Raw genomic sequence first — 25,869 nt, 5'->3', positions numbered from 1 at the left:
GTATATATTATTAATGCTTTGTGTTATTGTTTTAGTGCAGTGATATGGCAGTTAAAATAGTTTACTCTGATTATTTCCATAACGTGAATTATTTTGGAGAAACAGGTAAATATGCCAGCATTTGGACACGTATAAGTTCCCGGGAAATTCACTTTGCGCCAAAAGAGTACTCAGTGTTCAAACTCCCGCCACCGACTGGGGTACGTAACATTGACGTAACATCCGTCCGTAACGCTTTAGCCAATGAGCTTCACTCAGCTAAGCCAATCAGAGGGCAGCGGCGGGAAAGACAGCTGATCTAGAAAGAGTTGCTGGAGATTTGGCGCAAGTTTGGTTTCAGTCTACCGGCGGACAAGCGCTGTTCGGGAGGCCAGAGAGAAAAGAAAACACGTTTTGCTTTGTACCGAGAGGACTTCTATCAACTTAATTTAAGAGGTACGTTTATTACCAACACGCTCATTTAACTAAAAGAAAAATACATTTGATAATGGACGGGCGGAAGAGAGCTGACTTACTGTAGTCTACTCTCCAGAGTCGATTTGCTACTACTCTTAAAAATATCTCAGTTAACTTTACACGCTTGCTTGTATTTGCAAATAAATGCATTCGGAGTCATTTATAGACAACCAGCATATATTTTAGATTTACAAAACTGTTCGGTCAAAGTGGTAACTCGGATATTTAAAGGCCGAGGCCTTTGTTTGGCGCCATTAGTGGAGCACAATATATTATTTCCTGTTTATAGGTAACTGTTAGCTCAGGAATCACGTAATATAACAAATTTAATTTGCGCTGTTAGTGTAGTAATAAGCGCAATGCTACGATTTTATTTGCGATTTTGAATTTTAACAAAGTTACGTGATTAATGGCTCGTGTTTGAGTAGCATGTTAGAGCAACTGAACAGCTTTTATAGGACAGCAAATCATGGAGGGACTATATGCGAACAGATCTGTACAACCAATGAACGCAAGGTTTATTTGGGGACACGATTGTTTCTGAAATGCCTTTGCCCATTTTTCAAGACCCACAGCAGACAATTCCACTCAAACACGTATAAGTTCCCCGGAAATTCACTTTATGCTATCTAAGATACACGTGAAATTTAGGCTTAGAGGTAATTTGCCTGTGAATCAGTCGAAAGTCTTCTAGCACATGTTTAGCTTTGTTGTTTTTGGTGGTCCTTACACTAAAGTACATGTTTATGTATTTCCAAATGGGAACACGCACTTCAACGGAATCCCATCAGTGTTTAATCTTCACAGATCATATTTATCTGGCCACAGCTCTGTTCATGCATATATAAATATATAAAAAAAGGTAAACAAAACATTGGTTAATATTTTTTTAATATTTAAATGACGTCTGAACCATGTGTCATATTTAGGTGCTTAAACATGTTGTCTTTGTTTAGGTGAATCCAAAATGCCCAGCACACGCTCCCAGGGACGAGCTCAGCCCACACTTCAGTTCCCTCGACGTAAATCCTGCAGAGTTTCCTCCCACTCCAAGAAGCCGGAGCCCCAGAAGTCCCCAGCTGTGTCACCAGCCAAACCTGAACCTCAGCCCCATACCCCGGGGCTGACCCGGATCGGACCCCTCCCCCCAAGACGTCCCATTAACTTGTCCACCCCACTGTCCCCCAGACGCTACACAGACCAGCCCGCTCCTCTCTCCTCAACGCGGCCAGTCGCCCTCTCGTCCTCTCTCTCACCCAGACACACTTCGGCACAGCCACCAGCACCTTCCTCCCCTCGTCTCCAAAGCCGGATTCCCCTCAGCCCTCGAAAGCGCACAGGTATTGAACGGTGAATTCAGAAGCTTCAGTTGTTCCACTACTTCATGCAGCTCTGTACACTAATAACTAATAATGGTTCACCTTCAGTACCTCTAGGCTAAAAAATGTGAATTGAATTTAAATGGCAAATCTTCAATTCAGGATTAAAATTTCAGATCCTAAAAAGCCAGCCTTGAGTCATAACAAATAACAACACTTCTCATTTTTCTCCATCAAGGTGATGACAATGGCTGCAACCTTGGCACATCCCTGCAGTGTTCACCTACAAAACAAAGCAAGCTGAGCCTGGCCTCACCACGAAAACTCGGCCTTGATGAGAACTCACCGGTCCAGGCTCGGCGTCAGCTGATCCCATCCTTGGGGCAACAGACGCTCCCTTCCACTGCCAAATCATCTCCGAAACGAGAAGAAACGCCTACTGGGAGCCCCATCCATAAAAATCTGAACAAGAAGCCACCCGTTGCTCGACTGTTTGGAGAAAGTAAGAACTCTAGTTCTTTTTTTCTTCTTCTTTTTTTGTTCCACACTTATATTATATTACACTACATTATCACCATTTCTTCTCCAGAGTTGAGGTTTCAGAGTGTGAAGCAGGCGCTCCACACTGCCATCCCTGAGCGCCTTATGTCCCGAGAGGCCGAGCGGACCTCCATCCGGTCCTTCCTGGAGGACAAAGTGCTTCAGCATGTCCCCGGCAGCCTCTACATCTCTGGAGCCCCGGGAACAGGCAAGACAGCCTGCCTCAACTGTGTGCTGCAAGAGATGAAGGTGAGCCAAAGGAGTCTGTAGTCTGTCATGTTTAGTGCTTTAGGACACCTGCTGGCGACTTTCAGTTACTGCAGTAAGATTGGAGTTTGAGCAGCACCCCACAGGCTTCATTTCCAGAGTTTGAGGGTCTTAAAGTGGAAGTTTAAAGTCTGAGTGCAGGCTAATAATCTGTTCCCTGATTGTCTACGTAACAGCCAGGGTTGAAGTTTTGTCAGTAACTGATTGCATTTTGTGTCCCTTCAGGCTGAACTGTCGTCAGTACAGACGGTGATGGTGAACTGCATGAGTCTGAGGAGCTCCCATGCCGTCTTTCCACTGCTGGCTGACAAACTGAAGGCATCTGGCGGCCAGAACGGACTGCAGAGGTTCCTGACAGCCCCGGGGCCCACTGTGTGAGTCAACAAATCCTCATCATACATTTACTTGAAAAAGGAAGTATACAGTAGATGACTAAAGGGTGTGGCTTTTTAGAATTTTAGAGCAAACGATCTACTAAAGATATTCTTTTTAAAAAGTTGCTGGTTGAAAGTCCCTTTTGGGATGTTTTTAAAATATTAACTAATTACTGCCTGCTGAGATACTGATTGGGTCTGTTTGGTTTTTTTTTTTTTTCCTTTAAGGCTTCTTGTTCTGGATGAGATGGATCAACTGGACAGCAAAGCCCAGGACGTCCTCTACACAATCTTTGAGTGGCCCTACCTGCCAAAGTCTCGCCTCTGTCTCATCGGTAAGAACTCAACAAATATCCCGAATTCACCAGCTCTCACATCTTTGTGTCTTGTAGACAGAAAGCAGTGTGTTCTGAAAAAAATCTTAGTATCTGTTCTACATGCTGACCACTGTGATGTCTTTGCAGGTATTGCAAACGCTCTGGATCTGACAGACCGGATCCTGCCCAGACTGCAGGCTCGTCCCCAGTGTCGCCCTCTGCTGCTGCACTTCCCTCCTTACAGCCGGGAGGAGCTCACAGTCATTGTACAGGACAGACTTGTACAGGTAAATGTGGTCTGTGTGACTTAGAGTTTAAGCTGAAACCTTATAGATCACTCTCATTTAATCAGCGCCATGTCTTCTTCTCCTCAGGCGTCGGCTGAAGGGCTCCTCGACGCTTCTGCAGTTCAGTTCTGTGCCAGGAAAGTTTCAGCTGTGTCGGGAGACGCCAGGAAAGCTTTGGACATCTGCAGGTGAATGCTTGGACTTGTATTTTCTTTAACCTTTTAGGGAATCATGTCTCTGTGTTTGCATTTAAATTCTGCACACGTTTAGGCATTTTAGTTGTTTCCGCTCTCGGGAGACCTTGTGCAGATTCTTTGAGTTTCTGTGAAATGTCATTCAAACGATTTTCCGGTTTCTGATTTCAGGAGAGCAGTTGAGATTGTAGAGTCTGATGAGAGAAAAAAAGCAAGTGATCCAAAGGGTGAAAGTAAAGGTGAGTTGTGAAATGTTTTGAGTTAAAACTGATGATGATGGAAGTCACATGGCAGCTGATTGGTGGAATCTTACCTGGAAACTTCCTGTCCTGGGTGTTCTGCAGCGTCCCGGGTCAGCCTGCCGCAGGTTGCGAGAGTGCTGTCGGAGGTCTACGGCGACCGCATGGCGTCTCAGAGCAGCGGTTCAGAGGGAGAGAGTTTCCCTCTGCAGCAGAAGCTGCTGGTGTGCTGCCTGCTGCTGCTCATCCGCAATGGAAAGAGCAAAGAGATCGGCTTGGGAAAGGTGAGCTGCTGATATTAGTTTAATATAAATCTGTTTCTATTTTCATGTCTTGCTACTTCAGGTAAATACTTGGGTTTTGAGGCTGGATTATGAATTTGTGACTGTTCTTTCTTTAAGTCTTATTTTTAGTTGACGTTGACTGTTTAAGGTTGAGTGATGGTGGTGTTTCCTGACTGTGGGCATTTGTGTTTCAGCTCCATGAGATTTACAGCCGCCTGTGCGCTCAGAGGCAGGTGTCTGGAGTGGGTCAGGGCGAGTGTTTGTCGCTCTGCAGTCTGCTGGAGAGTCAAGGAATCTTTGCCCTGAAGAAAGCCAAAGAGGCTCGTCTCACTAAGGTACCTGATGCTTCACGAGGAAATGCTCTGCAGTGCAGTGTTTGACCTCTGTTGCTTAAAAATGAAACTGAAGGGGTTGTTTTAGATGTTTGTTAACCTCAAAAACACACAAAACTCTGCAGGAGTGTCTCTCCAAAGCTGTTTATCTGCTATGAATGCATATTTGGTCATCCTTCATATTCTAGTTATTCTGGACATCTGCTCTCATTAAACGATAAACTGCTGACGTTGAGACATGTTGTGAGATATTTTTAGAGAGGAGATGTTTGTTTATTTTGTTCCATCCTGAGAGATGGTTTCATTAAAGATGTTTCCCACCTTTTTATATTTTATTCATACCGAGTTTTGAGTTTGTTATCAGGGAACAAGACACTGAGGGGAACGTGGCTGATCAAAGTGTCTGTTTCTGCAGGTGTTCCTGAAGATCGAGGAGAAAGATGTCGAAAATGCTCTGAAGGATCGAACGCTGCTGGGCAGCATCCTCGCTGGAGGGCTCCCCTCGTGATCTTGTGATCGTTCCCTCTTTTAAAGACTCATTTTTAAGGTTGCACAATGAGCCAAAGTTTTTTTTTTTTTTGTTTGTTTGTTTGTTTGTTTTTTCTTTTTCTTCAAAGACATTTTTTGTTTCTCATTTTTACTGGGAATTTGTACAGTTTTAATGACGCTCAGTTGAGTTCAGAATGTTGAGCTTACATCAAATGAACTGTTTCAGTTTTGAAACCTGTTTATGCTTTAAATAAAAGTGAAGCTGTTTTAACTGCTGTTGCTTGTGTCACCTGTCTCATTTAGCCCGTGCATTGAAATTCTCCCGCTATATTTGAATTGATAACTGAGGACAAATGTTCATTCACTGAAATCAGTTGAGTCTGTAGATGTTGTTCCAAAGGCATTTTGAAAGATTTTAGGTAAAGTTACTCAGCTCGGGTGTAAGAAGTTGAATAATGTGATGTGTAGAATCTGAATAATGGATAACATGGAGAACAAGATTTTATTTATTTCATACTTCCATTTATATTATGGAATGTTGCATATACTTCCAGCGTAAACATGAAGAACGGTCTGCACAGATTTCCTTTTTTTGTTCCTTAAAGATGCTGTTAGTTTTCACTGAGACCTTACATCTTTGTCCACAAATCAGCAGAATAAAGCTCAAAGTTGTGGAGCCCCTGAATACACCGATGCTTAAAAGATATGTTTCTATCCCAGTACACAGATATTTCAGCAGCTGGAAATAAAATGGGTGGATTGGGTCACAGTTGCTCCATTAATAAGAGCTCTATAAACCCAGAATGTTAATTCAAAGCAAAAGTCCATATTCAGCTTGGTTAAATGTAAAGTGGGAACACTGGCTTCATGGCTGAAGGTGAACTCTCTTCCTTCTAGAGCTCAAGAGTCAGAAAGTGCGTTTTCCCTGAACCTAAATATTAGAAAGGATCCAAACATCAGTGATATTTTACTCAGCGAATATTAAGTTGTAAAACAAATGAAATCAAGAAAATGACATAAGCACTGTTTTCAGCCGTGCAACCTGGAGAAATGCAGGTGAAATTACAAGACTTGGTTAACAAACCACGAAGGCACACAAATCAACTCTTCAAATCAGATTTTATTCAAATAATTTATTCACAGCAATGCATTACAGTGAATGAAAATATAACCTGTGCATGTTTCTAAATACAAATACAGTGGGCAAAATATGTCAACAGGATTAAATACTCAGACATATGATACACATTTCTTCGTATCTGTTGCTGGTAAACCACACAAGAAAGCGACATTTTCTCCTACACCAAGTCCACCTACATCCACTCTATATGACCGCTTATCTTAAGTGTTACATATTTAGGTTTTTTTCACTTTCAAATCACCTCAAATAATTTCTAGTGATTGTCTCGACATTCATATGTTTCAAAGCATGACCTTTGCATCCACAGCAGCTCTACAGGTACGTTTACCCACTCTCACTCTGAGGTCTTTAACAGCTGTGTTTACAATCACTCGGTTTCTGAGTGCCCTCAGTTTTAACATCACATTATGCCTCGTGTTATATGTGATAGCTGCTGTTCTCAGTGATGCTGAAAATGATGTTAACTGTTCACGCTGACCGACAAAGAGAACACATTCAGGTTGAAGCAACGCAGAAACAAACGCTCATGTACTTTAGATAGAACATGTTTTGAGCACATGGATGAAGCTTTACAACTTTCTGAACTCTGATATCTGAACCCTGTGCACTCATACTATATTTTGTTTTTATTTTGGCTAGTTTTTAGTAAACCCAGGCTTTAGGGTATGATATTTACTGGATGTGACAGATTTGTTTCAAGTTCAGAGGGGGATGTTTTCATTTTTCTCACAGCTCTAACAGAATTAGTCAATTGACAAACATATTAATTGCGAAACCATACTTGCTACTCTTACACAACAAAACATTTAGTCACGAGTGAGTCTTTTTTTTTTTTACCATTAGTGCTTTTACTTCAGTAAAGTGTGTGGACATCTTCGTCGCCACCTACAGCACAAACACTGGTTTTTAAAGTTGGACGTGTTAGAAAATACTAGAGTCTTCCTGTGGTGTCAGGACAAACACAAAGAGCTGTGAACATTCAGGGTGAAGAGGTTCGGTTGGTGTGAAAACGACAAGCATTCTCAGCGAATTTGAGTGCAAAACTGTAAACTTGGTACATAATGACGATTAGCCCTCAGTTTGAGTCATGAGACACAGCCATGACCTCACAGTGTATTTACAATCTTGAGTTAAAATCAGCAAATAACAGACGCCACAAACTCAGAACGCTTTAACACGTGCGCTTTTCTTCATGCTGATGGAAACATGTAGGTCTCTGTTTCAGCCCTGGTGGACCAGGACACTGCAGAAACGCCTGGATTTAAACTGGAATTCTGATACGTTCTGGTTGTCTTTAAAAAAATAAGAGTGACAGCAGTAGAGCGATACTTCTTAATGACTGCTCCTCATTTCACTTAAAAGTTTTAGAAGCATCTAGTTTTGCGTAATTACCCTAAAAGCTTTTTTCCTGTGGAGTATTCACTGCACACTGTGTCAAAATCGCAGGTTATTTCTGATTAAAAATCAATTTAAAAAAAAGAAGCTGCCCAAAGTGAAAACACACCAACTACACTCTGCAATAAACATACTGTATGCTTAACAGTTACCTGATCTATTTAGATCTATTACAATGATTACAATTTAATATACTAACCTTTTCTGTAAAAATACCTTAGATTTGAGCTTTATTTGACATATCATGTGTTTCTAACTTCTTTTAATCTAAGCTCAACTCCTCATATCCAAAATACACAGATATCAAAAATTCCAGTTTGGGCCTTTCTCCGATCAAACTCTCTGAGGTATAAACACACAGCTGGCTTCATGAGAGAGAACTGAAAAACAGAATTTGTGTTGGAAATGAGCTCTAAATGAAAGCAGATCAGTTGAGCTTTCTTTCATGCTGAGAAACTAAATACATTCAAAAGTGACGTGGATGTGGGGTTTTTTTTGTAGATATATGTATAGAAAATCTAAGAAAGAGTCATTTTATTGTTCATTCTCATACAAAAAACCCCACCAGAGAAACACAGTTCAGTCAATTTCATCTGAAAGTGTTCAGAAACAGAAATCTGAACTGTTCCTGCAGATCCAATCGTTACTGTCGTAGGGAAAAACAACAACAAAAAAAGAAAATTAAAGAAAGGTGATGGTTAATAACTGTACTTTTGCATAAATGGGCTTTAGTCTGAAATTTAAGGATAGTATTTTTCTTTCTCTCTCGACAGCAGCGATTCGCTCTGACAGGATGCTGGAGCAAAAAAACACTGTTCCTGTTGTCTCGTTAGTTTATCATAAATAATCCCGTGTAATGTGGCATCAAGTGAAGACGTGGGAAAGGCTATACCATACCATCACAAGTCATAATAAATGTTCTGTACACCTATTGCATAGATGAAATTAACTAAAAAGAGCATTGGTGGACCTGCCCTGCCCTGGCAAATTTTTGGGAGGTTTTCTGCACTTTGAACAAGGCTACCGGCCTGAAACTAGCTCTCAACCCCTTACTTGCTCTCTTTGGTAAAGCGGGAGAGGATGATAAGGATATTCCCAGAGCAAAGCGCAGGGTGCTGTCCTTTGGTTCCCTCTTGGCTAGGCGTGCTATTTTGACGAGGTGGAAGGCTGCTGCCCCGCCCTCCCATGTTCGGTGGCTTGCTGATCTCATGTCGTGTCTCAGTTTGGAAAAGATCCACTGCTCCATCCAGAACCAAAAGGGCACATTTGATAAAATTTGGGGTCTCTTTCTGGAAAACTTCTCTAAACTTCAACTTAAGGATGTTCCAGCTGACTAACGGATTTGCTTCTCCATAGTGGTCGGATGTCTGTCTGTCTTAACGGGAACGTGAAGCTCAGTGATGGTGTAGCTAACTTCTGTGTGGTTCTTATGGAAAGGGCTAGTTAATACCATCATCCCTCCCGGGTTGTGGCTTTTGTTATTTTGTTGGGGGGGGGTGGGGGGTTCATTTATTTTCTCTCTTTTTGTTATTTTTCTGTTTTTGTTTTTTTGTGTGTGTTTTTTCTTTTTTCTCGTTGCTTGTTTGGTAAATAATAAAGAGAGGAAAACAATGTTCCAACATGAGAAGTTCTGTTTTGTATTCATTGTAAACAGTTTGTGTTTTCCGTCTTCTTTTTTTTCTTTGTAAACTATATCCACAAATACTCAATAAAAATATTTAAAAAAAAGAGCGTTGGAGCATTTTAGCGCTTAAAGCTGCAGCTTCTGACCACTTGGGGGCGCCATAAACAACTGCGAGCTGTGTCCATCCTCTGCTACAGTTGCTTTTAAGAGCTTTTTGTCTCCATCAGGAAGCCAAAGCAGCAAGGTTGTGAATGCAGATAAACGTTGATGTAAGGGCACATCTTACATCAAACATCTTCCAAAGGACGCTGCAGTCTAGCTGATAACTCTGCTGCTCAATGATCAGACACACTCGTGTAACACTGTTCCTTTCTCATATGAGGAGTGAGACCCTCCTGGCTGAAGTGCTAATTCACCCAGTAACTGAGAGAAGTTATCTAAGATCCCAGACAGAAGGGAATTAAATTAATTTCAAGTTAATTAGATTTGTTTCGTGTCATTTCATTACTGAAATCCCAAAGATATATGTAAAAATAGTTCCAAATCTGTTAAAAGAATCTAATCTCTGATCTTTATTATAAAATGTTTAAAGGTACTTTTTGTAATTACACATGTACAGAAAGCTAAAATTTTAAACTTGATGTTCATAAACTATTTAGAACTTTATCAACTGGATCTAAATCAGTAGCTCTTCCCACTTCTTCACTTTATTTGTTATTTCTCTGTCAACTAAGGAGACAATGCAGTGAGCGGTGTTTGCTTGTGGCAACACGGTTCTCTTTCTGTATTGTTAATTAAAATGAGAAATGATTTCCTCCTGATATTTGCACGTAAGGAAACTTAGTATTTAGGGATTCTAGGTGGATCCCATTTCTACCTAAGCCGGGCGGAGAAACAGCGCATGTACTCTGTCATCCAGCGGTCGTCCACCACCATCAGCTGCGAGCGTCTTATCTTTTCCAGGTCAGCTGATCGAGCCCGCCGACGGTCCAGCCTGGAGCTCCGCTTGTCAGACTCCCTGCGGGTCTGAACGCAGGCATCAGAAGTGTGACTCTGTGAGGAGAAACCAGAGAGAGGAGTCATTTCCGAAAGCTACACCGGCGTTTTATTATTCATGTTTGCCGCGTGTTCGGTAACACGGTTTCACTTCTCTGCTGTCCTGTGAATGAGGTCGAGCTGCTCTGCAGGACCCCTGCACTACCAAGGACGGGCCTGAAGAAAAAGGCTGGTAATGTGCTACGTGTTTTTTTCTAGTTAGCAAGTCTGTCTCTTGAAATATAATGGTGTTTTAAATCTTAACGTATAACTTAAAAACAGTCAAATTATTGATTATTGATTCTGAAAAGTTGCTAGTGGTCATAAGAGTAAAGTATATTTGTTGTTGCCATGAGCACTGAGCTTTAAAGGCTCTGAAAGTGCTGCAATATCTCAACTGAGATTAGCGCTCACATCATTGGTTGTCCTCTTGACCTCCATCTGTCTCTCGCTCCAGTCCAGCCGGCTGGATGGTCTCTGGTTCTCCTTCTCCTTGGTGCTGATCACCGGCGTGCTCTTTGCTCTCGGCGGTTTACGGATCACGGCTGGTTTGTCATCTTGGGAACTGTCCAGGTGCGGCTGCTCAGAGCGTGGCGTGTGGCGGCGGCGTTGCCGTCGGGATACTGGGTTTACTGGCTCCCCATCAGAAGACACCGAGTCGGCTGGCCCGTTGTCTGTGGGTGTGTCGTCTGAGGGTGCGCTGTTTGTTGGAGCCACCGCCACAGAACTGCCACCGGCCTCATTCACACCATTTTCTACAACTGCTGCTTCACAAGAACACAGGAAACAGTGAAATCGTTTATATATCCTCTGAGATCTGCTGACTGAACAAACAGATTAAATAACTAAGCCAATATACCAATTAACCACTCGATGGAGCTGAATGGCTCCACAGTGACCCTGCAGAGCGCTGCTGTGTCTGAATCTATATGAAATTATTTGTGACTGGAAATTCAGAGATAAGCAGGCTTCCTGACACTCTCCTGTCTGAAATGCAGACATTACAAATGTCAAAGGCACACAATGGATCCTTTATCTTTAAGCTCAGTGTCTCAGCAAAAACAGTCCCATCTGACTGCTGAACTTTCAGTCCAAATATTTATAGCACTGCTGTCTCTTGAGGTAAACCAGCCTTTGTGCTTCGTACTGTCAGAGTGATGCTTACAAAGGGTTCACAAAAAATACCATCTGTTAGATTTTTACAAACTGTTTCTGAAGACTAAAAAAGAAAAGGTGAAATTGAACCACAAATGCAAACATGGTCACTTTCTTCTCCTACAGTTAGTTTTGTGCATTTCAGGACAAAATACACTGCATTTAAGTTAATGTAGTATCATTAACCAGGACTACAACTTAAGTTTATTCACCTGATGATTGACTTAAACAATTATTTTTGACTAAACTGTCAGAAGAGTAAAACAAGGTTAGCTCTGTGAGGCTGCACTGAGACAGAGCAGGGCTTTGAGCCACATGTCAACATCCTTGCAACAATGAAGCTAAGCAACTCATGTTTAGCAGGTCCAATGTGTACCATAAGCATCATGCTGCTTGCTGACAAGTACAGCCGAGGATCAAAAAATGTTTAGCCCTGATGGTATAGCAGTGCCTGAGAGGGACATGGGCGATGTCACCTGATGGGTTTGTTTTCTTATTTTGAGAAGAGACCATGTTTGTATGAGAGACTGGGAATGCTGTTATGTGTTAATGCTAGAAGGCTTGATTAGGAAACTGAGCCCTAAATTGTACAATTATGATGCAGAGACAAAAACAATAAAAGACTAATTAAATACTAGAATGTAACTGAAACTTCTATGGCAAGGTCAAATGGCCACGCCTACATTTCAGCCTTGCCATTGTTCAAAAGAATTATCTATCTAAAAAAAGTTTCCCCACTATATAGTTGAAAAAACTGATCAATGGACCATGGAGTAAAAAATCATTTGAGAGCTGTGAAGTTTTAACATTTTAACACAAGTATAGACACTAACTCACTTTTGGAGCCAGCCTCAAGTGGCCACTTCCGGAACTGCAGTTTTTGCCGCTTCATGATTGACATGGTCATTATCAGAGCTACTGCTAGTCAATTATTTGGTTAGTTAATTGAAAGAATATTAATCAGAAACTGCAATTCTCTGGAAAATGTACACTTGCTATGACACAAAGTCTCGGAAACCAAATTGATGTCTTGTCCAAAGCAGAAATTTTTACGATTTGTTTAAAACATTTGCCAGGGAGAGAAGCAGCGCCTAATCACATTTAAGAAACTTAATCAAGCATATGTTTAGAATTTCTGCTTGGTGACCCGTTCTCTTACCTGTGGTTTGTGCCACATCTACAACCGCAGCGTCCCGGTCCCCCACGTCAGTCTCTCCATCCTTGTACGGTGGCTTTTGCACAGGACTGGTCTTTGACTCCAACAACCTCTGCTTGACCTCCAAGGATATGGGCGGCAGCGGGAGAGACAGAGGAACCACTTTGTTCCTGGTCAGCCTTGGTGTTGACCAGCCGCTGGAGTCAGAGCCGCTGTCCCAGCCCTCCCAGAACCAGGGCTTGTGGGAATGTTCTATCACCCGGCGAGACAGACGGTACTTCACAGAGTCCTCATAGCATTTAGAAAACGTCTCCCATTTGGGGTCCCTGAACTTCTTCATATATTCTGTCCTCACTTTCTTGGTCACCATGGTTCTTGTTATTGCCTGGTGCCAATCACTGCAAGGCGACATAAAATACAGTTTGAAACAAATTTGCAATCTTTTCTTTGGTCGTCGTCTTCTTCTTCTTGTTGCTCCCATTAGAAGTCACCACTGAGAGTCTCTTCCTATCAGTAGCATCCTTTGCTTTCACACTAATCCTCTGCATGTCCTTCGCTACATCTATGAATCTTTTCTTTGGTCTTCCTCTTTTCCTGCCTGGCAGCTTCATATTCAACATTCGTTGTTGTTGTTAATAATCCTAACACATAGTGAAAAATCCACTAAACATTATGAAGATGCAGTTAACTATGGCAACTACGAGTAAACAAACAAGGTATATTCTCTATCAGAGGAAGTAAAACACTTTCCCTTTACTTGTTTACTGATGCTGTGAAGTGTAACCCTGACATTCTACCCAACATCACACGATTTATATCATCATCTTATCAACAACCTCTCACATTATACTGGACGAGAGCTGAAGCCCTACAAAATTTTGGTATTTACCTGATTTTTATTACATTTTGGTATTGACTCGGCCTGAATATTATCCCTTACACTGTCAGCGAGTCAACGTCAGTGATACTGAGGTGAGTTGTTGAGGATATCTGTGATTTTCTGTCAATAAGCACTGCTGTTTTTGTCTCTGTTAGCTCCTGTTCACCGCTATTCACGGGCTGTTAGTGAAACTTTGTTTCAAGTGTTTCAAGTGGACCTAACGTGGGCAGACTCGCACTGAGCAAATAAACTCCTGCGACGTGAGAATGAAATCAAACTGCTGAAGGAGGAAGAGGATGGGATGGAGAGAGATGACAAGGAGAGATTAGTGGTGGAGGAGGCAGATGAAGAAGATGAGAAAGAAAAAACAAAAGAGATCATGAATCCTGGTCACTCCTGAATAAATATGTCATAAAATTATTTAAAGCATAATGAAATGATGATTTTTCACACTATAAAAAAAATAAAAATAAAAAGCAACTCCACTGCAAAGCATTCTTTAACTTTTGCAGTGTTCATACTAATGTTAAAAGTCTGCTGTTTGTTGTTCTTCTAGGTGGCTGCACTTTCAAAGAAACAGTTACTGACAAGAATTTAACCAATGAGCATCAAGATCCATGCCCCAGTTTTCAGAAGCAGCTACACTGAGTTTTTTCTCTCCCCTCAAAGCAGACATCCTGTAGGGAAAGTTCCTTTCCTGGGGAACATACAGAAATATCTGGGCTGCTCTACAAAGTCCTGCTAGTTTCTAGATGGTGTTATAGTAAATGGACCAGTTTCTATAGAGCTTTATATAACACACCTCATTCACTTCATAGAAGCACTTCTTCTATGCTGAAAGTGCTTTCTAACATTCACACAAATTCGTACTCCGATGGATGTATCAGAGATTAACTTGTGGTTAGTATCTTCCCAAAGGATATTTGGAATGCAGACCGGAGCAGCCAGGGATCAAACCACCAACCTGGCGATTAGTAGATGATCTGCTCCACCTCCTGAGCTACGGCCACCGCAGATGGCTAGTGGTGACTGTCCGAATGGTAAACAGAACAAAACCTGGGTGAAGATGAAGTGGAATGAGAACTACTGTTGAGAGTGGGAGGCTTTATCTTGATTGAGAAATCAAGTCCATGAAACTTTTAAGGCTCAATACAAAAAACATGATTGCAAAATAACTAGTTTTAAACCTTCAACTAAAACCCCATTGACTGTATTTACCCCTCTTTAGACTCACCCGTGTTTGCTGCAGGTATGCTTCCATGTAAAATATGATGGCTGCCGTCAGCCATCAGCAGGCTTTATAATACCAGTCTCATACCAGACTGGTTAAATTATAAGTAAACAGTTCATCTGTGTATTGTAGTACAACTTCTGGACATTTTTGTCTGTAAGATGTGTGGATGGAGCTAGTTTTTTTCCCAGTAAAGATTTTAAAGGTGATCACAGCAACAGCGCTGCTGCTTTGGATGCTAGGAACACGTTTTATTTCACTCCACCTGAGCTCAGCATCTCAGTAGGAACTCCACTTCTTTGCCCCTCGCAGTGTGTAAACACACTCAAGATCCACATTAAAACACTCACGTTTACATTGTTTAACACATCTGTGCACTACAGAGCCAGGCACTGAACGAAGCATCAAAGCAAAAGATTTATGCAAACTATTTGAATTACTCGATGAATCATTGCAGCCCTACAGCCAACAACAGAATGTAAAGATGCAAAAACTCTAACTTTATATCCCAAATATGCATTATTTGCTTGGGTGTACTTTCTAAACAATATCAAATGTGTACCAGAAGAGGCTGATTAGAGTAAAGGGAACCTCTGTTTACCAGGCAAGTAACCGTCAACACATTTTTATTTACAAGAATGTGGATAGTAGGTACACCAACAGCAACAAGCATCCAAAAACATTGAGTTGAATTTTGCAGAAGGCAATTACAAAAAGTACCTTTGAGGATTATTCCATTGTTAATAGAATAATAATGTTTTAATCCACTTCACTAAAAGGTAAATTAAAAGCTGCATCCCAATTATCTATTTGGCATTTCTTTTTCTTTTACTTTCCACGTCAGCTCAGAGCTCTGGTGGATATTAACCCTGTGCTGCATCACAGTGTCACATTTCACTGTGGTTCAGATTTCCATTAAGAGGTTTTGATCAGTCTGTTCTTCTGCTGCTACATTAACAAAGCTGTCACTGTGTTTTCTGAATAGTGCCCATTAGCAGAAGGACAGAGGGACAACTATAAACATTTGCTTTAATGACAAAGAGACTTAAATTTACAACAGCCATTATACATGGATATACAATGTATGATACTATGTACGTAATACATCCAGAATTGAATTCAAGTAGCTAGATGCCAAACAGTCAGCACCAGATACTTGAGGCTCAGTTCAACCCAGGTGGAATGAACCTCAGAGAGCCTCCTGAGGGACTGGTAATGAGTCAGGACAGGCGGCAGTTTGGCTTGAACGCATTAACACATAAAATAATTGATCCATCCATCCATCCATTCGCTTCCGCTTATCCTTTTCAGGGTCGCGGGGGGCGCTGGAGCCTATCCCAGCTGTCATAGGGCGAGAGGCGGGGTACACCCTGGACAGGTCGCCAGTCTGTCGCAGGGCCAACACACAGGGACAGACAACCATTCACGCTCACATTCACTCGCACATTCACACCTAGTGACAATTTGGATTATCCAATTAACCTATCCCCTCAAACTGCATGTCTTTGGACGGTGGGAGGAAGCCGGAGTACCCGGAGGGAACCCACGCAAACACGGGGAGAACATGCAAACTCCACACAGAAAGACCCCGGCCTGATGGTGGAATTGAACTCAGGACCTTCTTGCTGTGCGGCAACAGTGCTAAAATAATTGAGTCCAACAAAATGAATGCACAATAATAATATTGTCTTTCATGTATCAAAGCATTTTTTTCCTGTCAAAAACTGCAAAACAGCCATGATACCATCATCCACCCATCCACGTCTGCAGGTAGTTGCTGTTAGCCACAGATCAGGGAAAACCATTAGAGGTTAGCATCTGACTGGACCTTTAATAACCATGTATGCAAAAACTGATATTTTCCCTGTGACTTCTTTTTAATGCATCATATGAACACAAAACATTTATAACATATGAAACGCTTTAACTCTTGATTTCATCTAAAGCTCTGGCCATATTCAGTAAAAATATATAGATAACGTATCGGATAACATAAAACCTATTGAGTGTTTACATTTTCTGTTTTTTTAATTTTTATTTTCGAGATTCACCTGCAAAACCTGGTGACGTACCTCTGCCAGGTGTAGTCTACCTGTAAGCCCCGCCCACCTCGCTCCACATCAGATTACCCTGAGAGCAGGGAGGATTGAGGCTTACTACAGCTTTACAACTGGCTGTATTACAGCCATTACTCACTCACACCACACGACCAGTAACATCCAGTCTATTTTAGTCTACACGCCTACATGCACTTTCCTTTTCTTTCTATACATTAACACTTGTTGTTACTCATAGTAAAAATAAACCAATATTTGATTTTTTAAGCTGGCCTGTATCCGATCTGAGGACAAAACCTGTTCAGTGTATATTATCATGCCACTGTCTGATTACTGCATATCTCCCGATGTGTTTTTCTGTAACTGAAACACACTGTCTTGTTATAAAGCCTTTCATTCTGTCAGTCACACCCCAGCTCACAGCATTTTTAAAGATTTTAGTCTGTAAACACACAGCAGAGCAAAACGTTGTAGCTCCGATGTATTTTGAAGTTAATAAACGCAATGAAGTGTGTAAACCTGAGGTTTGAAATGCCAAACCGAGTGAAAACAGGCTACAGCCATGTTCACAGCCGCTCTCCTCACCTGCCCGCTGCGTTCAGCTTCGTTTGTAAACACGGGGTCATTTAAATGCTCAGACTAAAGTCTGATTGGGTATTAAAGTCAGGAATATATCTACTCACCAAGTTTATGTACCAGGGGGGCTCCGTTTGATTTAAACCCCGTCTCTCAGACGGCGAGCATCGCTCTGCTTACTGACACCAAACACCGAGCTCAGTTAGAAAGCTAGCAGCAATAATACATACAACTTCCGGCTTTGGTTTTCAAACAAGTGCTTTAAAACATCCCAGGGACATGATTAATCAAGAGGATATTCAAGATAAAATCTTCTACTTTGCTCATATTATAGCTTTCAGGTTGATAACAGGCAAAAACCATTCAGTTTAGATGGTCGGAAGCTTTATTTTGAAATATATATCCTGGCCATCCGGAGCTCGTCTATTATTTATCCCGGTCTAGATTAAAGTATAACAGAACTGTACTAGACTGATATGAAATGAAATATGATTTTACATTGAGACGCTTCCACCAGACCGCGCATGCGTGTTCTGTCTCCATCAGTGCAGTCAATGAGGAGAATATGAGGAGAAAACAATAACAACAACAAAACCCCTAACTAAATTAAATAAAAGGTTATTTACAAATGGTCTCTTGTAGGGCCAGGACCACAGCCTAACAAGATCCAGTGATGTTTGGGTTTTCGCTTTTACAAATAGGGACTTGGGAATGTAATTCTATTTTACCACCTTGTAGAAACTACAATATGTCACTCAATATCCAAGACAATATTTATTCTCTTTGTTTTGGGGTGAGAAGAAAGTCAGCGTATTGTTTATCCTGGTTAACTACTGGATTTATTTCAGCTCTTGAACTTGAACTCTGTGTTTGTCTCAAGGCTTTAAACACCTCATAAAGATTACTATCAGTGACGTTTCACTGCTGTGTTTGGAGCTGGATGACTTAAATTAATTTTTTGGTATGCTGCCGCATATGTGTATGTAAATTTTAGACTACGTTAGGGTTGATATATGTGGTAATAAATTATTGTTTACAGATTTTATTCAAACAAAGTTTATGTGCAGTCTCTTGTGTGAGAGTCATAATGTTCAGAATATAATGGAAAAATCCAAAAGACCAGTAAAATGAAATGAACAAACATCCACAAATATTCTGAATCAGAATGAGCAGACAACACAGTCACAATTGAAAAAAATCTTTGGCTTTTATTTGCTTTGATGGATTGTTTCTTTTTTGGTCTTTTTGTTCTTGTTTCTTTGGTTTTTTTAAATGTAGTTGGTCCGAGCTGGTGTGTGTCGTACCTCGAAGCCAACACTCATATATGCACACCAATCTTCATTTACATTCGAAACAGGACATACATAAAAGAAAAAATAAATAACTTATGTACAGGTTAGACGTGACATGATCCTCGCTGGTGGAAATCAAAGGTCTCTCTATGAGAGGATGAAGTTTCACAGTTCTAGGACAGCAGCTTCTTACTGCTCTGTATCCTGAACCTGATGCTTTGGACGCATCATGTTTAGAAGCACTTGCGGTGGACGATGCTGGGGCCGGCCTCATCGTATTCCTGCTTGCTGATCCACATCTGCTGGAAGGTGGATAGAGAGGCCAGGATGGAGCCGCCGATCCAGACTGAGTATTTACGCTCAGGGGGAGCAATGATCTGCACAAGTAGAAGAAAATGAGACAAATTTTATTGCCTGCTAGCACCTCAGATATCATTGTCATAGTATGTAAGGTGAGTGATCCAATACTCTGTCTTGTGCCAGTCAGTGTTGCTTTTGTACCTTAATCTTCATGGTGCTGGGAGCCAGAGCTGTGATCTCCTTCTGCATGCGGTCAGCGATACCAGGGTACATGGTGGTCCCGCCAGACAGCACATTGTTGGCATAGAGGTCCTTACGAATGTCAATGTCGCACTTCATAATACTGTTGTAAGCTGTCTCATGGATACCAGCGGACTCCATACCTGTGTAGATGTACAGCAGAGAGGTTCAGGTTAAACACAATGAAATGACAATGTGATCTTTCAAAGGAAAGTTGTTACACTGTCTCAGATGAATAGTGTTGATGCTACGCACCGATAAAGGAGGGCTGGAAGAGGGTCTCGGGGCAGCGGAAACGCTCATTGCCAATGGTGATGACCTGACCGTCAGGCAGTTCATAGCTTTTCTCCAAAGAGGAGGAGGAGGCTGCGGTTGCCATCTCATTCTCAAAGTCCAGAGCAACGTAACAAAGTTTCTCCTTGATGTCACGCACAATCTCACGTTCAGCTACAAACAGAGGGCAAAGGTCATATTTCAAGCTGCTGCAGAGTAGAATAATAAATAAATGAAAGATGAATAAAATAATTTTATCCAAGTGAGCAAAAGGACGTAATGTCCTGAGTTTGAACCATTTGGTTTTATTTTGTGCTATTTTACCAGTTGTGACAAAGGAGTAGCCGCGCTCAGTCAGGATCTTCATGAGGTAGTCTGTGAGATCCCGACCAGCCAGGTCCAGACGCATGATGGCATGAGGCAGAGCATAACCCTCATAGATGGGTACATTGTGGGTCACACCATCACCAGAGTCCAGCACGATACCTGAAAGCAGAAACAGAAGAGTTATGGAGAAGCTGACAGAGGTTTCTACCTGACGCATGTGTTGAGTCACATGAAAAGGTACAGAGTGCTAACAATCACTGCTTCTTTCTAATGTCCACATTTGTTTTTTTCATTGGAAGGCTTAAAAGACAGTTTTAAGTATCTTTTTTGTCCCAAAAATCAACCCCAAAACATCCAGTTTACATTAAACAAAATGAAAAAAAAGCAGCATAGTAATCATTTATTTGTTTCAACAATACAATGTTTGGGACAAACATTCTGCAGTTAATTTGTGTCAAGGACACTGATGTGGTGTAACACTGTCAAACTCTGTCAAACTCTCCAATCAAGGGAGGACTTCACAAATGGAAATACAGAGGTTTTACAACAAAGTGCAAACCACCGATTACACCCAAGACCAGGAGCGTTAGATTAGAGTTTGCCAGACAACATCTAAAACATCTGGCACATTACGCCCCCAAAAATCTGATTTGTACCAGAATGATGGGAAGGAGAAGGGAAAAAGTTCATGATCCTAAGCATACCATGTTATCTGTCTGACATGGTGGAGGCAGCGTTATGGATATGTATGACTGCCAGTGGAACCGGGCCACTACTGTTTATTGATCGTATGACTGCTGATAGAAGAAGCAGAATAAATTATGGAGTGTACGGGACTATAATCGCTGCTCATATTCAGCTAAACGCTGCCGGAATGATCAGACAGACAAAGTGCAAATGGATAATGACTCAAAGCATGCTGCAAAAGCAACCCAACAGTTACTCAATGTAAAGAAATTAGATATTCTTCAATGGGCAAGTCAGTCACCTGATTCCAACAGAGCACCCTTTTCTATTATAAAATACAAAATTGAACTTTATAAAAACCCAAACAAGCAGCAACTGAAAGTAGCTGCAGTAAAGCTCTAGCAGAGGAACTCAAGGGAGGAAACACAACATTTGTCCATGAAACACCTATGATGTTCATAGGTTCTGGACTTCCGGTAGATAGTTGTTGCAATATTAAGTAATAAAAAGTGTCTTTATATTTAAATTCATGTTATTTTGTCTCATTAATGTTGAACCTTGGAAAATAGGGGACTGTGTATAAAAAGTGTTCATGTATAACTTTGGAAAACGTCTTGAATCAAAGCTAAAAGTGTGCACTGCAATGACATATTGATTGTTTTATTTACAATGCACTGTGGTGTTGTACCGATGCAAAACTACAAAAAAGTATGGCTTTGTTCCCAAACATTATGGAGCACAAATAATTTTGGTGATAAATTGACAGTCTAATATTGATATCATTGATTTTTCTTTAGTGTTTTTAAATGAAAAAGAAATACTGTCTTGAAGACATGGAAGCTTGTATTTCTGTGAAGCTCAGACTCACCAGTGGTACGGCCGGAAGCATAAAGGGACAGCACAGCCTGGATGGCCACATACATGGCAGGGACACTGAAGGTCTCAAACATGATCTGGGTCATCTTCTCCCTGTTGGCTTTGGGGTTAAGGGGGGCCTCAGTCAGCAGGGTGGGGTGTTCCTCAGGAGCTACGCGCAGCTCGTTGTAGAAGGTGTGGTGCCAGATCTTCTCCATGTCATCCCAGTTGGTGATGATGCCGTGCTCAATGGGGTATTTCAGAGTCAGGATGCCCCTCTTGCTCTGGGCCTCATCACCCACATAGGAGTCCTTCTGACCCATACCGACCATCACACCCTGAGGAGGGGAGGAAAGCAAGTTAGGTCTGAAATGTATATTTATATATATTGATGTCTGTATTTAATTTGTGGTAATATAATGAGTCCAAGAGTTTCAAACAGCAATTTCTCTGTAAAGAACTAGGTCTAAGATACACTGCAAGGCACGTAAGAAAAAGAAAAGCAAGAATCAGTTTCCTTTTTTGGTGAAATTTGTTGCCCTTGCATACCTGGTGACGGGGGCGACCAACAATAGAGGGGAACACAGCCCTGGGAGCATCATCTCCAGCGAAGCCAGCCTTCACCAGGCCGGAGCCATTGTCGCACACGAGGGCGGTGGTCTCATCGTCGTCACACATGTCTGCGGATTCTGGGGGAGGAAAGTCAGGTGTGATGAATTTCTGTACAGCAGGATTACTCAGCAGCACTTAAAACACTGTACAACACACCAGTTGCATGTTAGATATTAATTTAATTTTCTCTTAATAGACAAATTATTTTAACGCTAATACTAGTGTCACTTTGTTGAGTATGTTTTGTTGCCTTTTTAAAATTTTGACTAAAAATTCAACAGCCTACTGTTTCTAATCTGAAAGTTTTAGGTTGATGTTAATTCCAAGCAGTTTTTAAATGTAATAACGTTTTGGTTTCTTTCTTTGGTTATATAATAAACATAAATTATTACACTAAAATGAACTAAATGACCAAAAAAGTGTATGACACTGTGCTTTACTACCACTGACTCCCCTGTTCTCTTTCACTAATAATCACATGCTAATAACTATAACTTCTCCTCGTCTCCTCTCTCAGGCCTCCAGTGTTTAGATTGTGTCATAACAGTTTACACAACCTGCCATGACACAAAGTCATTAAGCTGCAAACAGAAACGCTATTAAATCCCCATTAGTTTAATGATGCCTTCAAATGTTCCCCATAAACTTCAAAATCTGTTTTTGTCTTTTCTTGATATGCATTATAGTGCCCTTGTAAAGGAATCATCCTTCAAAAGTTGATTTAAAAAGTATATGTATTGTTTCTGGATTCAGTGTTTTCTATTCACTAGTAAACACTGAAACTAAAGCAAAAAGCACTGATGTGCTGATATGTGTCAACTAACGTACTTGTAACTGATTATCATAAATATTAATAAACGAATAGACATGTCAGTTTTATTACAACATTTGTTATTATCACTTTTCATCATAAAATGTTAAAATACACATTGTATTCCAAGCTAAAGTTACAAGTGTTACAAATCTCTAACAGCATTTGAACACAACAGATCTAGCTCAGTCTTTCCATTAAGTACCTGTCGCAACAAAACCTGAGATTAAGCAGACTGTGGTTCACTGCCAGCTCCCTTCACTTGACCATTAAATCCAGATTATTCCCATCTGTCTCATTCACTTAACCTAGTAAGAAGGCAGTCTCCATTAACAGTAACTCCACCTAACTACTGCTACAATTATTAACCCTCTCTCCACCAGGGAACCTCTCTCCTCCAAGCCGCTTACCTCTGCGTGTCTCAGGCTGTCACTGAGGGAACCTTGTTGGCTGCTTGCTCCAGCTGGTGTTGGGGTGACAGGCTACAACCACCGCGGTCCTTATATACACCTTCTGCTCCATACCACCCGGAGAGCTTTTTTTCCCTCCTCAGCAGACAGTAGTTTGGAATGTCCGAGTATTCGATAGGAATTCAACTGGCCCTTCGTCCATATTTGGTCGCGCGCGAGGGTCGTCGCATGCACGCATGTAGAGCCTCGCGGGCCAGCTGGGCCATATATGGAGAGGAAGTCCCCGCGAGGCTGCCGCGGAGCGCACGAGCCCGTGTATGGAGCTAGACCAGCGCGACGCACCGACCGTCACCTGTAGAATAACTGCTGCTACTTACACAAACGCACAGTACACGCACACAAACCATTCAGTACTTCAAAGCTTTTTCATTTTTTAGTGTTTCATGTCTTATTAGTATTTTAACCGAGGAATGACTTTACTTTTTTGTGTTTTAAGTGAAGGCATAACGAAAGTGACAGTTAAAAAAACAGAAAACAAACAGCACATTAAATGAGAAGTGGAAGAAGATAAAATTCAAAGCTCAACAATTATGTTGAAGCATCTGATTTATCACAGGAAGTGTGAATTTTTAAAGGAAGTGCAAAATTATTATCCGAATAAAAACACTAAAAAGTAAAAAATGTTGCTGTAAATGTTACAGGACCCCCCCCCCATGTAATACTTTCTACTTTTACTGAGCACTCAAAGCACTTTTACACTTACATAATGCTCTGTCACCCATTCACATGCCACTGTACTCTAAGCACTTTAAGCACTTTTTAGCTATCATGCACACACTGATGAGCGCATCAGGGGCAATATGGGGTTCAGTATGTCATCTAAGGACACTTCACAGATTGCAGAAGCTGGGGATTAGCAGGGGACCCATTCTACCTCTGGAGATGCCCCCAAATGAAAGTTTAACAGGACAACTCAGGACAATTCATATTAGAAAAAAAACAAACTTTATCATTGTCATAACGATTAGAGATTCATTTTCAGCTTTTGCCTGAGATTTGTCCGAGTTTTTTCTGAGGTGTGTTTTTCAGTTTGAACTTCTATGTACAAGCAGCAGACATTCATGCTCTGCTTTTTAAAACAAGAAAGGCCGGGACCTCCAACACTCTGGACAGCTGCAAACTAAGACAAAAATCCTCAGAGGGACAAAAACTGAGCCAATAGTCCCGGCTGTGTTTATCCAACTGTTAAGTGAGCTCCGCTGAGGTGTCAAGATTCATGGGAGTGAGGCCAGTTTTTAAATGGACGATGACTTGACACAAGACTGTAATCATGAATCCAAATGTGAAGACAATGTCACTCAAACATTTGGTGTTAAAATGCCTTCACTCTTACAGACAAGATTCAGACAGACATGCCTCTCTTTAATACAGTTAATATTGTTCTATTCTTTGAGAAAGTTATTTTCTGACTTGCCTCAGCAGCAGGCAAAAGGTCAAAACCAGTTGACCAAAACCAGCCTCTTGACACTTTATGAGAAACCTTCACTCCTCTATAGGAGATGCTATCAAAATATGGAGCAATGGTTTTGCCTTTAATAAACATAATATGGTTAATACAACCACAGAGCTGATAGCAACTGCCTGCTTTCTACTTCTTAAAAAGAGCCTGATGATAAACTGAACAAGTTAATAAGACCGGAAAGTAGAACACCTAAACACGAAAAAATTCATTTCACCAACTGGGCCCACGTCCTCATTTTAGGATTAACAGTGTTTTAGTAGGTACAGGTGAATGCTTGGACATGAATTGAGCTGCGGTTTGGGGAAGGCCTTGAAGGGGACTGGCGACGGCTCCCGGGCCTGGCAGATCCCCATGTACTAAATAAAAGTGAAGAAGTTAAAGAATTGAGAACAAGGAGGGAGGGAAGGTGGGGCACGTAAACGAGAATGAACAGTTGCAGAACTGGGGGAACCTATATAGATGACAACCAGAAGGAGCGTGTTTGGAGGCGTGGTCCCGCTCCTGAAATTCAGATACATAATTTTCCAAAAATCTGCTTGGATTTGTGGAAAAGTCCTTTAAAATCATTCGAAGTGTTATTTTAGTCATTTACTGAAATTAAGGGAATCACATTAGCGAATGAATGAGAATATGAGAGTATGAGTGCTGACCCCATACTGTAGGGGATAAATAATGTCACACAGAGCAAATGGAGCAGAAGGAGTTAAATGTTTAAAGTTGAAGAATATATAGTAATCATAGAAAATAAAGTAATTTTGATGAAGCATATTGTAAATGTCTTTATTTTCAAATACTACTGCTATTACAGTAATGGCTGACATTAAAAATGAGGACACAAAGATGTACCAAATGGCTTGAAAGCAGCTGAAGCGAACAGTTGCAACTGAAATATTTAAGTTGGTACATCAAATCAGAAATAGCAGGTAAAATACATGCATAGAAGAAAGTCATTTGAATTTGAAAAAATGAAAGGAGCTGAAGTACAAACACTTAAAGCTGGGACCTGAAATCTCAGGAGAAATTATTCCATAGACGTACATTCCCGAAAAACAGCAGTTAAATGTTATATGACTTAACACTGATTATTTAAAAATATTAAGGCTGATAGTGTCCAGTGATGGGATAAACATTGACCCTTAAAAGCAAAGTCCAAAACATATTTAGGGCAAATCCTTCAGTTTCTACATGTATG

The 25,869-nt window shown here is 41.1% G+C and overlaps 3 protein-coding genes across 6 annotated transcripts; 1 reads left to right on the top strand and 2 right to left on the bottom strand.

Annotated features, from left to right (window-relative positions):
• Positions 1 to 255: 255 nt before the first annotated feature.
• cdc6 (cell division cycle 6 homolog (S. cerevisiae)) lies at positions 256 to 5,374 on the top strand. The gene is made up of 12 exons (XM_031741326.2): positions 256 to 435; positions 1,413 to 1,796; positions 2,014 to 2,277; positions 2,365 to 2,564; positions 2,808 to 2,956; positions 3,185 to 3,291; positions 3,421 to 3,560; positions 3,648 to 3,748; positions 3,926 to 3,993; positions 4,099 to 4,277; positions 4,472 to 4,612; positions 5,025 to 5,374. Exons 2-12 carry the CDS (start codon positions 1,424 to 1,426, stop codon positions 5,115 to 5,117), a joined length of 1,815 nt encoding a protein of 604 aa, XP_031597186.1. The 5' UTR covers positions 256 to 435; positions 1,413 to 1,423; the 3' UTR covers positions 5,118 to 5,374.
• Positions 5,375 to 6,200: 826 nt separating this feature from the next.
• On the bottom strand, positions 6,201 to 17,539 carry ccsapa (centriole, cilia and spindle-associated protein a). Of its 4 annotated transcripts, XM_039613112.1 has the most exons (5): positions 17,456 to 17,539; positions 14,449 to 14,540; positions 12,608 to 13,002; positions 10,708 to 11,060; positions 6,201 to 10,311 (listed from the first exon to the last, which is right to left on the bottom strand). In XM_039613112.1, the coding sequence occupies exons 3-5, from the start codon at positions 12,972 to 12,974 to the stop codon at positions 10,132 to 10,134; spliced, it is 900 nt and encodes a 299-aa protein (XP_039469046.1). In that variant the 5' UTR covers positions 12,975 to 13,002; positions 14,449 to 14,540; positions 17,456 to 17,539; the 3' UTR covers positions 6,201 to 10,131. The 4 variants fall into 4 exon arrangements, with proteins under 4 accessions (XP_039469046.1, XP_039469047.1, XP_031597214.2 ...); XM_039613113.1 differs by lacking the exon at positions 14,449 to 14,540 and having other exon boundaries at positions 17,456 to 17,527; XM_031741354.2 differs by lacking the exons at positions 14,449 to 14,540; positions 17,456 to 17,539 and having other exon boundaries at positions 12,608 to 13,172.
• Positions 17,540 to 18,536: 997 nt separating this feature from the next.
• acta1a (actin alpha 1, skeletal muscle a) lies at positions 18,537 to 23,391 on the bottom strand. Its single transcript, XM_031741352.2, has 7 exons — positions 23,156 to 23,391; positions 21,872 to 22,011; positions 21,336 to 21,660; positions 19,778 to 19,939; positions 19,436 to 19,627; positions 19,142 to 19,323; positions 18,537 to 19,017 (listed from the first exon to the last, which is right to left on the bottom strand). Exons 2-7 carry the CDS (start codon positions 21,998 to 22,000, stop codon positions 18,874 to 18,876), a joined length of 1,134 nt encoding a protein of 377 aa, XP_031597212.1. The 5' UTR covers positions 22,001 to 22,011; positions 23,156 to 23,391; the 3' UTR covers positions 18,537 to 18,873.
• Between the last annotated feature and the right edge of the window lie 2,478 nt (positions 23,392 to 25,869).

The sequence above is a fragment of the Oreochromis aureus genome, linkage group 6 (assembly GCF_013358895.1).
Source record: "Oreochromis aureus strain Israel breed Guangdong linkage group 6, ZZ_aureus, whole genome shotgun sequence".
Lineage (NCBI taxonomy): Eukaryota > Metazoa > Chordata > Actinopteri > Cichliformes > Cichlidae > Oreochromis > Oreochromis aureus.
Note: the sequence above shows the minus strand (reverse complement) of the source record. Positions and strands in the feature narration are given on the sequence as shown.

Bases quoted from the DNA above. Each gene is read 5' to 3' on its own strand.
- acta1a (XM_031741352.2), bottom strand. From the start codon at position 22,000: ATGTGTGACGACGATGAGACCACCGCCCTCGTGTGCGACAATGGCTCC. The intron at 19,940-21,335 runs GTGAGTCTGAGC...TTCTGCTTTCAG, and splicing joins TGCTTCCGGCCGTACCACTG to GTATCGTGCTGGACTCTGGT. The intron at 19,628-19,777 runs GTAAAATAGCAC...CTCTGTTTGTAG, and splicing joins CTACTCCTTTGTCACAACTG to CTGAACGTGAGATTGTGCGT.
- cdc6 (XM_031741326.2), top strand. From the start codon at position 1,424: ATGCCCAGCACACGCTCCCAGGGACGAGCTCAGCCCACACTTCAGTTC. The intron at 3,994-4,098 runs GTGAGTTGTGAA...GGTGTTCTGCAG, and splicing joins TCCAAAGGGTGAAAGTAAAG to CGTCCCGGGTCAGCCTGCCG. The intron at 4,278-4,471 runs GTGAGCTGCTGA...TTTGTGTTTCAG, and splicing joins AAGAGATCGGCTTGGGAAAG to CTCCATGAGATTTACAGCCG.
- ccsapa (XM_031741354.2), bottom strand. From the start codon at position 13,085: ATGGGAGCAACAAGAAGAAGAAGACGACGACCAAAGAAAAGATTGCAA. The intron at 11,061-12,607 runs GTAAGAGAACGG...GTTCTTGTGAAG, and splicing joins AGATGTGGCACAAACCACAG to CAGCAGTTGTAGAAAATGGT. The intron at 10,312-10,707 runs GTGAGCGCTAAT...TTCTCCTCACAG, and splicing joins TCAAGAGGACAACCAATGAT to AGTCACACTTCTGATGCCTG.